Source organism: Gavialis gangeticus, unplaced genomic scaffold (assembly GCF_001723915.1).
Source record: "Gavialis gangeticus isolate Ggan-Ray unplaced genomic scaffold, GavGan_comp1, whole genome shotgun sequence".
Taxonomy (NCBI): Eukaryota; Metazoa; Chordata; order Crocodylia; family Gavialidae; genus Gavialis; species Gavialis gangeticus.
Genome location: NW_017728995.1, coordinates 13,483,332 through 13,496,294, shown reverse-complemented (window position 1 = coordinate 13,496,294; position 12,963 = coordinate 13,483,332). Strand labels below are relative to the sequence as shown.

The window sequence follows — 12,963 nt, the reverse complement described above, 5'->3', positions numbered from 1 at the left end:
TGGCTGTTCTGACAAGCATGATCTTATGGGAAGATCAGTTATTTACAACCACTAATATTGTTCCCCATTCCCAGGATAGTAGAATGGCTATGGGGAGTGTTGGAATTCAACTGCCAAAAGAAAAGTTCATCAGTTGCAGTCACTCTGACTTCCCAACTTGTACTTCTTACTTGGAACTACTAAGATGTAACCTCAGAGGTCCATGGCATAATTCCAACATGAGTAATGAAATTCAAACCTGAAAAGTCCTTTTTTTGCAAGCCTAGAAGTATCAGCATCGACCTCTTCCAGGAGATTCTCATTCCATTGCTATTTCATATGCAATTACCAGAAGGAAGAATCCTCTCTTTCACCTTGTCATTTGCATTCCATCATGCTAATGACGTCAATTTTAGAATTAAGGGGAGCAATGAAGCAATATTTTCCTCTTCCTCTTCTGTTTTAGAGCTCTGCTGATGCAGCATAGCTCCCCTTGCACGTTGGCAATTGCTTAGTTTTGTCCAAAAATTGCTAAAACACAAAAACATCCATATGGGATGTGAAAAATTTAAACATTGCAGATTAGATTGTCATTTTGTAATCTGCCTTATTTTAGGAGCATGCCCCAGGGTGGGAATTACGATTTTGAGGGTCTGAACTGTGATCACTGATGCCCTACTTAATACAAGATGGAGGTAATTGGATAGTGCAGGGCTTGGCAACCTACTTTCTGCAGGCCAGATTCAGTCAAATCTGCATTTTACTGAGAGTGCACACATTTCCAGCTGTTTGATCCAGTGTGTGTTGTGCTAATGGTACTATTCCAGCCAGCTGCTCTGGCCATCATGGAGGCCTGCTCTCCATTCCCGGAGTGACTGGAAAAGAATAGTGGCCTGAGGCACCAGCCAGGTTACAAGCTGAAGCTCATGTTAGTAAAAAGATTGCTATCTTCATCAAACAGAAGATTACCAGGAGGAATCGTCTATAGTTATTTTTCTTCAGTTATTCTTGATCCCTAGATGCTTGCCCCAGTCTTATATGTATTACTTTCCATGACTTGCATTTCTTGGCCTGGCTGGATGCATAGCCCAGACAGAGAAATGGAAGTTCTTTGAGACTCCGGGAATTACCGTCTGTTTCCTAGTCTGTTCCTAAGGCAGTACAAAAACATGATGTCCTGTGTGTACATTGAGCTAGTGGCAAAACCCCTAGTGACCAAAGGCTTGTACTTTTTGTTAAATATTGCTTTTGTTCCTTAATGTTGGCATGTAACAGTTCAGCTATAAACAAAAGAAAATCCAAGAAAAAAAATATAAAATGAGCAAATGATGCATGGGTGTTCATGGAGTTATAACTAGGCTCGGCAGAATTTGACTTCTATTGATAAACATCTCAGAGGCTGACGGAAAAATATCTCTGTCAGTAATAGTCGAAATTTATAGAAAGGGGACTGTAATAGGGAACCCTTACACCTGCTGCTGGACAATGGAGAAAGAGAAATGGAAGAACAGAGGGTGGAGGGAATAAAATGGAAAACAGGGGTGGCCTAATAGTCAATCAAGCCATTAGTTGGTTGTTGCAGCCTAATGACTCATCAATTAAGCAAGTAGCTGCTCATTCACAGGTGCGTAGAACCGGGTTTGAGGGAGATAACAGGCTACCTAAGCAAACTCCTACTCAAAGCCCAGAGGTGGGGAGGTGGAAGAGTATTTGGGACTCCAGCCTGGTGGCACAGCTGGGTTCTGCTTGCGGCTGGTCTGGCTATGTGCTGGGGCCTGAGGGTGGCCACTGCCTGTCCCCACGATACCAGAGCTCTGGGAGTGCTGCTGTCCTTCTCTTCTGGTCCCTTTTTCCTGGCTTTCTCCTGATGAGTGAATGGAATGATTTAAAGCAGGTACGACTGGTAGATTTATGGATATTTACTTCTTATATTTTGACATGTGATTTTTTCTTAAAGCTGTAAACAGTATGCTATCGTTTACTAAATTGTCTGCCCCCACACGTATAATTTTCTGCAATGCTTAAAATTTAAATGGATAAACATTAACAAAACCTATTTTTGCACCATCCTGATAATTTAAATCAACAGAAATCTAAATTAAATGATGAAAAATAAACATTGATTTTTTTAGCTATTGAAACTATTAAAAAATTAAAAACTGAATTCTGCCAAAGCTAGCTATAACATACAGCATAGGGCTTTGAGACAGTCATGTTGCACAAAAGCAATGGTAAGATCTTTTAAAAATATTTTAAATTGTTTAACCAGGTTTAATACAAGCATAGGACCCCTTGTGTATGCTGACCAGTATTTGCAGCTCTCCATAAAGCTACCCAGCAGCAACATTTATGGGGTAGGAGAACATGTGCACAAGCAATACCGACATGACGTTAACTGGAAAACGTGGCCCATCTTTACCAGGGATGCTGCACCCATTGGAGTAAGGACTGACTTTATTATGTTGTATTAGGGGTTGGTTTGGGGAATTTAAACTGATTTTAAAACATTGGAGTTTTTGCCTTGTACAGTGGCTGGGATGCTTTTTCATAAGCTGTTTATTAACAATGCCTAGTGAAGCTTTAGAAGTGAGACTTCTTCAACACTGTAATTACAGCATGTCAGAGCAGACTTGGTTAATTGAATCTGCTGGAGCATGGTAATTACCTCACTCCAACAGACTTCTGTCTCGTGTATCAGTGTCCCTGTGCTTAAAAATGGTGGTGGGGACTAAAGCACCTCTACCACCATTTTTAAGTGCAGGTGTGTTGATACACGAGATGCTGAGGTGTGGTAATGACCATGCTTCTGTAAAAGTTCCAGTTACAGTACATTGCTGCTCATGTATAGGTGACCTGAGAGACTATCCAGGCTGCAGAGTCTGTTTTACAAAACACGAGATGCTGATTTAAAAAAATATATATATATATTCATTTTCTGTTTCTTGTTGTTTCTGAGCTTGTATTCCCATGCATGACCTCTCCTGTTTGGGGATGTGGACAATAAAATCTTGCTCTGGTTGTGAATACATATTTATGTTAGCAGTACCATAACTCTTTTGAACAAGGAGAATTGTCTGCTAATTGCTTGCTACTACAGTATTACAAATAAACAGCTTAGATGTTGGTCTAGTGACTGGTGTCAGTATGGCCTCCTCTACATGCATCAGTTATTGTACAATTAACCAGCTACACCAGCAAACCACTTACCATGCTTATTAAAAGTTCCAACCAGCTATAATGTTAGACCCCAAAAATGTGCACTATCTGTTATAGCTGGTTCCTATCCAGCTTTAATTTGTACTTGTAGCAAGGAATACTTTGTGTGACCGCAATCTGCTGGTCCTCCAGCATTCCAGAGTGCATTGCTCCATCTCCAATGTAAACTTCTCTGAAAAAGAATAAGGATTGTTCCGAGTCCTAGGTTCATTCCCCCTACCCATCAGCACCCAGCAGGAAAAATACTGCCCCTCTCCATATGCAAACGCAGAGCACCCCTGCCATAGTGAAGCATCCCAGGTAGCAGCAAGCATGGATGGAAGGGGAAAGGGAACGGAAGGGGAAATCCTTCCCCCCTCTGCCCTGTTATTGCCCAGCACGAGTGCGGGGAGCTGGGAACATCCTGCCTGGCCACAGCATAGCCTGGATCTCATGGAAAGCAGCAAGCAAGGGGGAGAGACTTCCCTAACTGCTTGCTGCTTCCTAGCAGACCTGGACTGCACTGTGGCCTGGCAGAGTATCCCCAGCTCCCTGTACCTGTGTGACAGCCTGCCCTATTCACGTGTAGTCATGCACGTGGTGCAATGTCTTCACTGTGCAAAGCAAGTAACGTTGTGATTGGAATAATGTCTGCAGCCTCCTTAAGTCATAAGCTTTTTTTCCATGTTCTTTTAATTGGTAATGCAATTGAAAATAAATAGTTCTCTTGTATACATAGACCCATTGAGAGCATAGATTTTTTTTTTTTTGGCTGGTGGAGTATCAAGTTTAATTAGCACAGAGGACATTACTTCATCATCTCTCTCTATTTACACTGTCTGCCTGTTTTAAGCAATTCTCTGTTTTCATGTGTGGCTGAATAGAAAACCTTCCCCTATATGGGAGGAAAAAAATCACAAACACTGGAAAAAAATAGGTTTTTTTATTGTTGTTAAGTACATACGTTCAGTTGTTTAATTTTGCATCTCTGACATTTTTTTAAAATTTCTGGAGAATAATCATCTACTGTTTTTGAATTTGCTGTTTCTTTTAAGGACATGAATAACTTGTATGGAGCTCAAACATTTTTTTTGTGTTTGGAAGATAATACCGGAGCCTCTTTTGGTGTCTTTCTAATGAATAGTAATGCCATGGGTAAGAAAAACATCTCTATAAGTAATATTGTTTAATATATTTTACAATCATTCTTTTAGAGTGTGCTACAAATATGTGATTTTTTTTAGAAATCATACTAAACAGTTTTTTGGGTTTTTTTAGAATAAACTTAAAAAAAAATCTGTCAGTAGCTGTTTATGTAAAATTTAGTCAAGGTTAAATTCATGCAAAGAAACAATGACTAATGCAACCAGCTCTCTAGCAGGGGTGTGCAAAGCGGGCAGTATTCAATTTGGATTCGGCCTGATTCAGGGGACAGTGATTCGATTCGCTGATTCAGATGACTTTCCCAATTTGATTCGGCTGAATCTGAAGATCCGATTCTGATTTGGAAAATCAACAATTCATCCATAGACATAGCTTTTTATGTTTTTTCTACATACCTCGAGGTATCAGGTATGACTTGTGAGCGCTGAGATGGCAGGGCAAATGGAGAATCCCACAGGAGCGTGGGGGGGCGTCCCTTGCATGCTCAACGGTGGACATGAAAGTGGACTGGAAGTATCCACTTCCAGGTTAGCTGCCTACCACCCCCCGCACCTCCCGGTTTGGCAATCAGCTGTAGAAGGACCCTGGGTGACCCCCCAGACTCGGAAAGCACCAGTTGCCAAATGGGGGGAGGGAGGCGGGAGTCCCCTGTGCACTCTGCAGCAGACCCAGAAGTGGACCAGAAGTACTTCTGGTCCACTTCTGGGTCCACTGCCAAGTGCACAGGGAATCTTCCCGCGCTCCCATGGGACACTTCTTCCACCTCGTCATCGCAGTGTTCACAAGTCACACCTGGTACCATGAGGTATATAGAAAAAAACATATAAAGCTTTGTCTATGGCCAAATCATTGAATCCCTCCAAATTTGGAGACATTAATGGGTCTCCTGATTCGATCCAGATTTGGAAATTTGGCTGCTGAATCTCCTCCAAATCAAATCAGTGTCTGAAGCTTCACACAGCCCTACTCCTTACCTCAGGTGTTATAGTCCCTGAATTCCATTTATCCCAGTACCTGGACTGTTGCACTGCAGGATTAAGGGCTAAATTGGTAAAGAACAGTTTATGTACAGATATGTTTTCTATTAGATAAGCAGATAAAATTAGTATATGTTTATGACACCTGTCCAAGTCTTTTGAGACTACACAGCAGTACTGAAAAAACTCATGAGAGAAGGCACCCTTATTGGCTTTCTAGTGGTTGTTTTGTGGGATGGAAATGTGTGCAAAACTTGACATTGAAAGAGACTGATATCTGACAACTTCAGAACCTTTCTTGAGTTTAACTACTGATTTAGGATGTCCTTATTTTCTTCCAAATTAATTCACTTATTCTTCATCTGGATATGACATAGATACTTTGGGGGAGTTAAGGTACAACATTTACTTTGCAATTTCTTTTCTGGCAGATTTTGCTCTTCAGCCTGCCCCAGCAGTAACTTATAGAACAACTGGTGGAGTTCTAGATTTTTATGTCTTCTTAGGAGACACTCCAGAGGAAGTGGTTCAGGAGTATCTAAAGGTATGTTTGTTATGCAGTGAAATAGATTTTGGAATATTTCTTTGGCTCTTTAATACAGTTTGTTTTCACTGACCTTTCAGCTTGAAGTGTAACTAAATGTTTGTCCTTAATCGGACTCCTGACCATACAGATGCATCTTTTGCTTCAGTACAGTTGTATACTCATATTACTTTGCCCATGAAAGTGGAGGTGGGTTGAAGCTTGAGTGCTGCTGTACCTAATGCAGTGAAGCTGCAGCAGCTTGACTGGATAAACTACTGATTAGCCTCAATCTGTATAGCTTTTATATATTTTTTTTTTTTTTGGTGTAGCCAGCTTTTACTTGAACTAAGTTAACTCAAGCCTACTGTTGTGCTGAAGATGAGCCTTTTTTTGCAGCAGAATTATACAGTAGGTAAAATTGCTTCTGATACAATTGTGGTTATGCTAGAAAAATATTAGTAGCAGTCATTTCACATTTGTTCTTTTTTTAGTCCAATAAAATGTTCTAATGGATACTTAAAGGAAGCATGCATCAATTTCTAGGCAGTGTTGCCCTCTGTTTGCTTGACTGTTCCCCCTGTACAATAGAGATTCCATTAGCAATGACAAATCTTCAGTGCTCCTCTCAACCTCTTGTTATGCTAATGTAATTTTGGTGAGGGAACATGCCTGCCATTATTTTTTGAAATTTCTGTTTAGTCAGATCATCATCATTTGCAACAAAAGATGTCATGAAATATACGACATGCTTTTGTTAGGTTTAAAATGGCAAGGTGAGTTAGGTCATGAAGCACAGATCTGATTCCTAGGATCACAGGGAAGAAGGGTTAGAAGTGATCTCATAAAATCATCTAAGCTAGCCCCCTGCTCAAGTCCTTGCTGAAGTCCTTGTTAAATTTAGTCATCCCTAACTATACCATCCCAGCCAATCATCTGTCTAGCCTGCTCTTGGGAATTTTCTGGGTCAGAGATTCCACAGTTTTTCCAGGTAGCCTGTCCAAATGCTTGATCACCCTCATAGCCGCAAAGTGCTTTCTAATCTCCACAATAAATTTTCTCTGCTTCAGTTTAAGGCTACTGCTCTTAGTCCTGTGCCCCTACATCTGTAGAGAAAAATCTCTCTCTCCTTTCACTAATTTGAACACTGTTATCAAATCCCCCCCTAAGTCTTCTCTTCTCTAGATGAAATGGCCCTAGTTCTTTCAAAGTTTACTCATAAGTCATGCTTCTCAGGCTCCTAATCATTTTTGTTACTGTGCTCCTTCCAATCAGTCTACATCTTTCTTGAAGTGTGGAACCCAAAACTGGACATTGTACTCCAAATGAGGCCTCACCAATGCCAAATGAAGCAAAAGAATCACTCCCCTTGACTTTTCAAGACAAATTCCTCTTAAGACCACTCAGTATGCTTTTTTGCAATAAGAACATACCTGCAGCTCATACTCAGCTTATAGCCCTCAAGTTCTTCTCTGCAGTACTGCAACCCAGCTAGTCATTGACCCAGTCTGTATTTGTGCAGACGATTATTCAGTACCAAGTGCAGGATTTTGCACTTGTCCTTGTTGGATTTCATTTGATTGACTTTTGGACCATTTCTCCAGTTTATCAAGGTCATTCTGGATCTTAACCCTACCCTTTAGAGTGTCTGCAATTCCACCCAACTTGCCAGCATCCACAAATTTGCTAGGAGTGCACTCAATGCCATCACCCACCTAACTGATGTTTAACAAGACCCAGGACAGAATCCCAGGAAACCTCACTCAAAACCTTCTCCCAACTAGATTTTGAGCCACTGATGACTACTTGCTGAGCATGATGATCCAACCAGTTACCTATCCACCTTCCAGTATTTTTTTTATTAGTCTGTATTTCCTCAGTTTCTTTATAAGAATCCTGTGGGCAACAATAGCAAAAGCCTCGCTGAAGTAAATGTAAATCACATCCACTGCTCTCCCCCAATTCATAAAGCCTTTTGCCTTATCAGAGAAGGAAATCAAGTTCATCAGTCATGAAGTGCTCTTAGTTATTTTATGCTGGTTATTCCTGATAACCTTGTTCTCTTTTAGGTGCTTCAAAATAGATTATTGGAGGACCTGCTCCATGATCGTTCCAGGTATTAAGATCAGCATAGATGGGCTGGTCTGTAATTCCTTGGATCTTCTTTTTTGTCTTTCTTAAAGAGAGACGCTGTATTTGCCTTTTTCAAATTATCTAGTGCATCACCTCTGTGAGCTCTCAAAGGGGATAGCCAGTAACTGTGAAATGATTTCAGCCAATTTCTTCAGTACCCCAGGGTGTATCCCATCTGGCCCTGCTGACTTGAAAGCAACTAGCTTCTGTAAATAATCCCTAGCCTGTTCTTCCGCTACTCCAGCCTGTCTGTCTCCTTTTCTATCTTTGCTGCATGACTCATTTAGTAGCTGACTTTATTTGGGAAGAATAAAGTAAAACAAACACTTACTACCTCAGCCTCGTTTGCATCATCTATGACTAGATTGCCTTCTGTATTCTGGGGGTCTTACTTTTCTTTGGTTTTCCTCTTTCTTTTGATAAACTTGTACAATCTCTTTTTATTTCCCTTATGTCCCTTGACAGTTGCATCTTCAGTTGTGCTTTGGCCTTCCTAATTTTCCCATTTCATGTCTGTGTAAGGCTCTTAAAGGCTTTCCTAGTAATATGGCCAAGTTTCTACTTTCTGTAGAATTCCTTTTTTGAGTTTGAACTGATTGAAAAGATTGCCGCTTAGCCAGGCCATTTTTCTGTTGCACTTCTTATTCTACTATTTCATTTGGATAGATTGAGGGACTTGGTTTTAATCTTAACTCACTCACTGGCCTGCTTCTGATCTTGGGCAAGTCACTTCACCATTCTGAGCCTCAGTTTTACTTCTAGTAAGTGGAATAATTGTACTGAGTTTCTTTGTACAGGGCTTGCAATTTACTGATAAAAAGCATTATGTAAAAGCAAAGTATTATTTATCTTTCAGAAACTGAAAGAAGTGTGTAACAATTGAGTATAGTGAATTATATTAATTTGACTTTGCTTACATAAAGGGATTCCTTGAATCCTGACTTCTCATATACTTGTACACACTTTCAGTTGCCTCCTCCATGGAGGCATTTCTCCTGTTCCACTCTGTAGTTTGTTTTTATGATTTAAACTGTGATATTCTTCCCTGGTAAGTCAGGTTTGTTTGTCAAATAATTGTTGCTGTTTGCATTGTAATAATGCCCAAAGGCACACGTCAAAATCAAGGATGAAAAGTGCTTCTGTAAACATCTAATAAAAGCAAACCTTACCATAGATGTAACTTAGCTTAAGACAAGATGGAAGAATTAAGTATAAAATATAATAGATGGAAGTAAGAAGGACGATGAACGTAGCAGTTATAAGGATTATGTGCCCACCTTTAGACCATGTACCAAAGTAATTTGTAATACATTTTTGAGAACGACAGAACTAATGAATTTTGGATTGACAAGTGACACCTACAAATGCAGTACCTCCTTTTTTGTTTCTTAACTTTTAGCTAATAGGACAGCCTTCCATGCCTTCATACTGGAGCCTCGGATTTCAAATTAGTCGCTGGAATTATGGATCTCTTGATGAAGTGAAAGCAGTAGTAGACAGGAACAGAGCAATTGGGATACCTTATGTAAGTAAATAATTGTGATGAGTGGCCAAGCAGGTCAAGAGTGCTGCTATTTAAGTTTTGATTTTACTGATTCTGTGCTAGTTTATTGCAAGTTATTTTTGGTTGATGAGGTTATACAGAGTTTTGGTATCAAAGCCCTTTTTAGGCAGTTGCCTTGCTGGGGTCACTTAATACCCTCCCCCTCCATTATCTTTCCTGCTTAGTGCAGAGGACTGGACCCGATGATCTTCAGAGGTCCCTTCCAGCCTTACAATATATGGATCTATGAATAAGATGTTTGACCAGCAGTGTGCAATTATTTAGGCCTGTGGGCCACATAGAGGGTTTTGGGGAGCTGTCATGGGCTGGGGCAGTGTCCCCCCTCCCCCCTACCACAACAGCTTACCACACTTCCCTATGTGGAATGGAGCTGTGGGTGGGAAGGGAGTTGGGGTGGAGAGCTGGAGTGGCAATTTCATAAGATTCAGCGTCAGGCCCACCCTTCTACCCCGTGGAGGGGCTCAAGTATATGCCCCAACCCCAGAGGGAAGCTGGCATCCACTTGGTGCTGCTTCCAGCACAGAAGCCGGGAGTTGGTGTAACCTGTGGGGCTGTGTTGGAGGTGTTGGGGGGTGATTGGGAAGGGGGAGACGTGGAGGGGCAGTCCTGCCTATGGTGAATGGTGGTGGCCGGTGCTGGGTACCAGGCAAAAAAGCAGGACCTGGCAGAAGGTGCACTCACCTATTCTGGGACCCTTCTGGCTGAAACTGCCTAGAGTCCATGTTTGGGCTTCCCTGTGGCTCCTTCCTGTTGCTGCTGCCTACAGGGTGCTAGGAAGGAGCCTTGGGCAGCCCTGCTGCAGGCTCCAGGCAGCCACAGCCAGAAGGGTCCTAGAAGAGGCAAGTGTGCCCACTGCTGGGTCTTGCCAGGAGCTGGTGTAAGGTGTGGATGGGGAATGGCATGATGCAGCAGATGGAACTGCCAGCTCTCTATAGCCCAGAACCTATGACTTTGCTGTCATCAACCTATATTTTGCCTACCCCTGAGTTAGTCTGATAAGTCTGGGGGAAGGCAGTTGTTATTCATTTGCATTAGTCATTCTTAGAAGCTTCAGCTGAGATCTGTGCCCCTTCTAACTATTCAAATTACTACTAAGAGGAAGTCTGTACCTGGAAAATATTTACACTCTGAGTAGATGAGACGGAAGAAGGAAGCATTTTAACTCATTTCACAGATTACAAAATGAGAGACAAAGGCCTGCATCTTGGGGCATTGAGTTCACAGGCTGAGTCCTACAAATAAATCAGCTGCCTGAAGCAGTACTTAGGCAATAGCAGAGGGATCTGATTTTTGAGTTTTCCTGTGTGACTTTAAGCAGTCGTTTAGAGCTAAGTCTCTAATAAAGACTATAGGCCCCTGACCCTATTGGAAGTCGAGTACCTTGCAATGGTGATCCAAAAAATCTGAATGTTGGTTAGAGCAAGCCTATTAGGAAACGTAGGGGAGAGATTTATCCTGAAATCTCACTTGCCTCCACAGTTTAGGAGCCTAAGGAGGGGCTGAAGGCAAGTGCTTTTTATATACTGAGGGAAAGAGAGTCCCAAACCAGTTAGAATAAGTGTCTCCAACCATTTTTGTTAAAAAATGGAGCAGGGCTTATTCTTTTAAAGAAGTAGCCTAGTGGGAAACACTAGTAAGAATATCTGCATTTTCTGTAGTTGCGAGCACGTAGAGGGGTTCAGTTTGTTACTATATCACAGTAAGTCTCACTGTGTCATGAAGGTGACATAGGATGGCTGTAATAGCAGATATAAGGATAGTTATGGAGGGGCTCACCTGGCATCTTTGTATCTCAGCATTCCTGTGACAATAAGCAACACAATGCTGACAAAAAGTGCTGCTCCATGTGTGCCTCTCTTCCAACGTGAAGCTGGAGAGCTGCCTAAGCATAACGCTATGGGCAAGTTAATTAGCCTCAATCTTGTAAATGCTTATGCGTGTGCTTTACTCCAAGCAGTATTTGCAGTATCATGACCTAGAGAACAGGTGGAGGAGGGAATAATGGGAGAATGTGGTAATGGCTATAAACAAATAATCAAGAAGTAGTTATGAAGAGAAACATAAATCACATAACCTGCGTGCTTAATTTTTTCTCACTTAAATGTAAATTAAGAGTGACTCTATGGAATTCAATGAAACTTCACTAGTGGGAAACTGGTGAGGCATAGATTCAACTTTGTTGGCTCAATTTCATAGAAAACATAGAGAAGTAGGGCTGTAAGGGACCTCCATAGGTCAACTTGCCTGAGATTCATCCCTATTCTAACCATCCCATAGAAACCATAATCTGAACTTTACATAAGACTATCATCAACCCTGACCTAACATAGACCTAACGTCCTAGGCTGCCACAGGTGAAGTAGGAAAACTATGTCAGCCAATGTCCTGCTTCTATAAAATGTTTTCCAGATTTGGGCAAAAGATCCTGGGTAGAGTGACATGTCCTCTGCTACAGAGGAAGGCAAAACAACAACAAAAAACCCACAGCCCATAGCAGTTTGGCCATGGGGTAAAATTCCTACTTGACCATGAATATGGCAGTCAGTTGACCCCTCTAGCCAGAAATCTCCAGCTTTAGTCCTAGTAGAAGCATTGGCACAGCCCAGTCAAAGTCCCCATCCTTGGCTGTAGTTGACATCCACTGGCTCTGGGAAGATTTAAAAACACCTTGACACGTAGCAGAAAAGGGAGAGGGAGCAGGGGCAGCCAGCAAAGAGCTGAAGCATGGAAGATGCCCGTGGTAGAAAACAGGCATAGCTACACCTAGATCATCCCTAACCAGTGGCTGTCCAACCTCTTCTTGAACACCTCCAGTGATGGAGAGTCAACTTTGCTGGCAGTAGGGCTGTGTAAAGCTTTTAGTGCTGATTCAATTTGGAGGAGATTTGGCTCAATTCAGTGGCAAAATTTCTAAAGCTGAATCGAATCAGGGGACCAATTAAAAGGTCTGAATTTAATTCAAAGCTCTCTGAATAGATTTGGAGAGCTTCTGTGATTCAGGCATTCCCCCCTCTCTGCAGCAGGGAGCTGGGCTGATGCCCTCCCGGCCCAACTCCTGGATCTTTAAAAAAAAACAACAAAAAATAAAAACCCACTCACTGGATGTTGCCAGGTGTGGGAGCAATCCCTACTGCTCCCGAGTGCCCCATACTGTGTGGGGGGCTCTGCCACGACCACCCCACCCATGGCTGTCCCTCCCGCCCCAGTTCCCAGCCCTTTAAAAAAAAAAAAAAAAAAAAAAAGGAAGAAAAAACACTGGATTTACCAGTTGCTGCAGTAGTCTCAGGGGTTCTGGGGGTTCATGGAAGAGCCCCCCATGCAGCATGGGGCTGTGGGAGGGCAGCAGGGATCGCCCCCCCCCTGCTGAGTAGCACCTGGTGAATCAAGTCTTTTTTGGCATTTTTTTAAGGGCCAGGAGCTAGGGTGGG

General features: G+C 42.1%; 1 protein-coding gene across 1 annotated transcript in view; it reads left to right on the top strand.

Annotated features, from left to right (window-relative positions):
* The window catches only part of SI (sucrase-isomaltase), a 192,885-nt gene that overhangs the window by 45,393 nt on the left and 134,529 nt on the right, over positions 1 to 12,963 (top strand). Inside the window, exons 7-10 of the mRNA XM_019503238.1 lie at positions 2,249 to 2,420; positions 4,230 to 4,329; positions 5,747 to 5,859; positions 9,371 to 9,496. Of these exons, the coding sequence (XP_019358783.1) occupies positions 2,249 to 2,420; positions 4,230 to 4,329; positions 5,747 to 5,859; positions 9,371 to 9,496 (511 nt within the window). The remainder of the gene's footprint in view (positions 1 to 2,248; positions 2,421 to 4,229; positions 4,330 to 5,746; positions 5,860 to 9,370; positions 9,497 to 12,963) is intronic.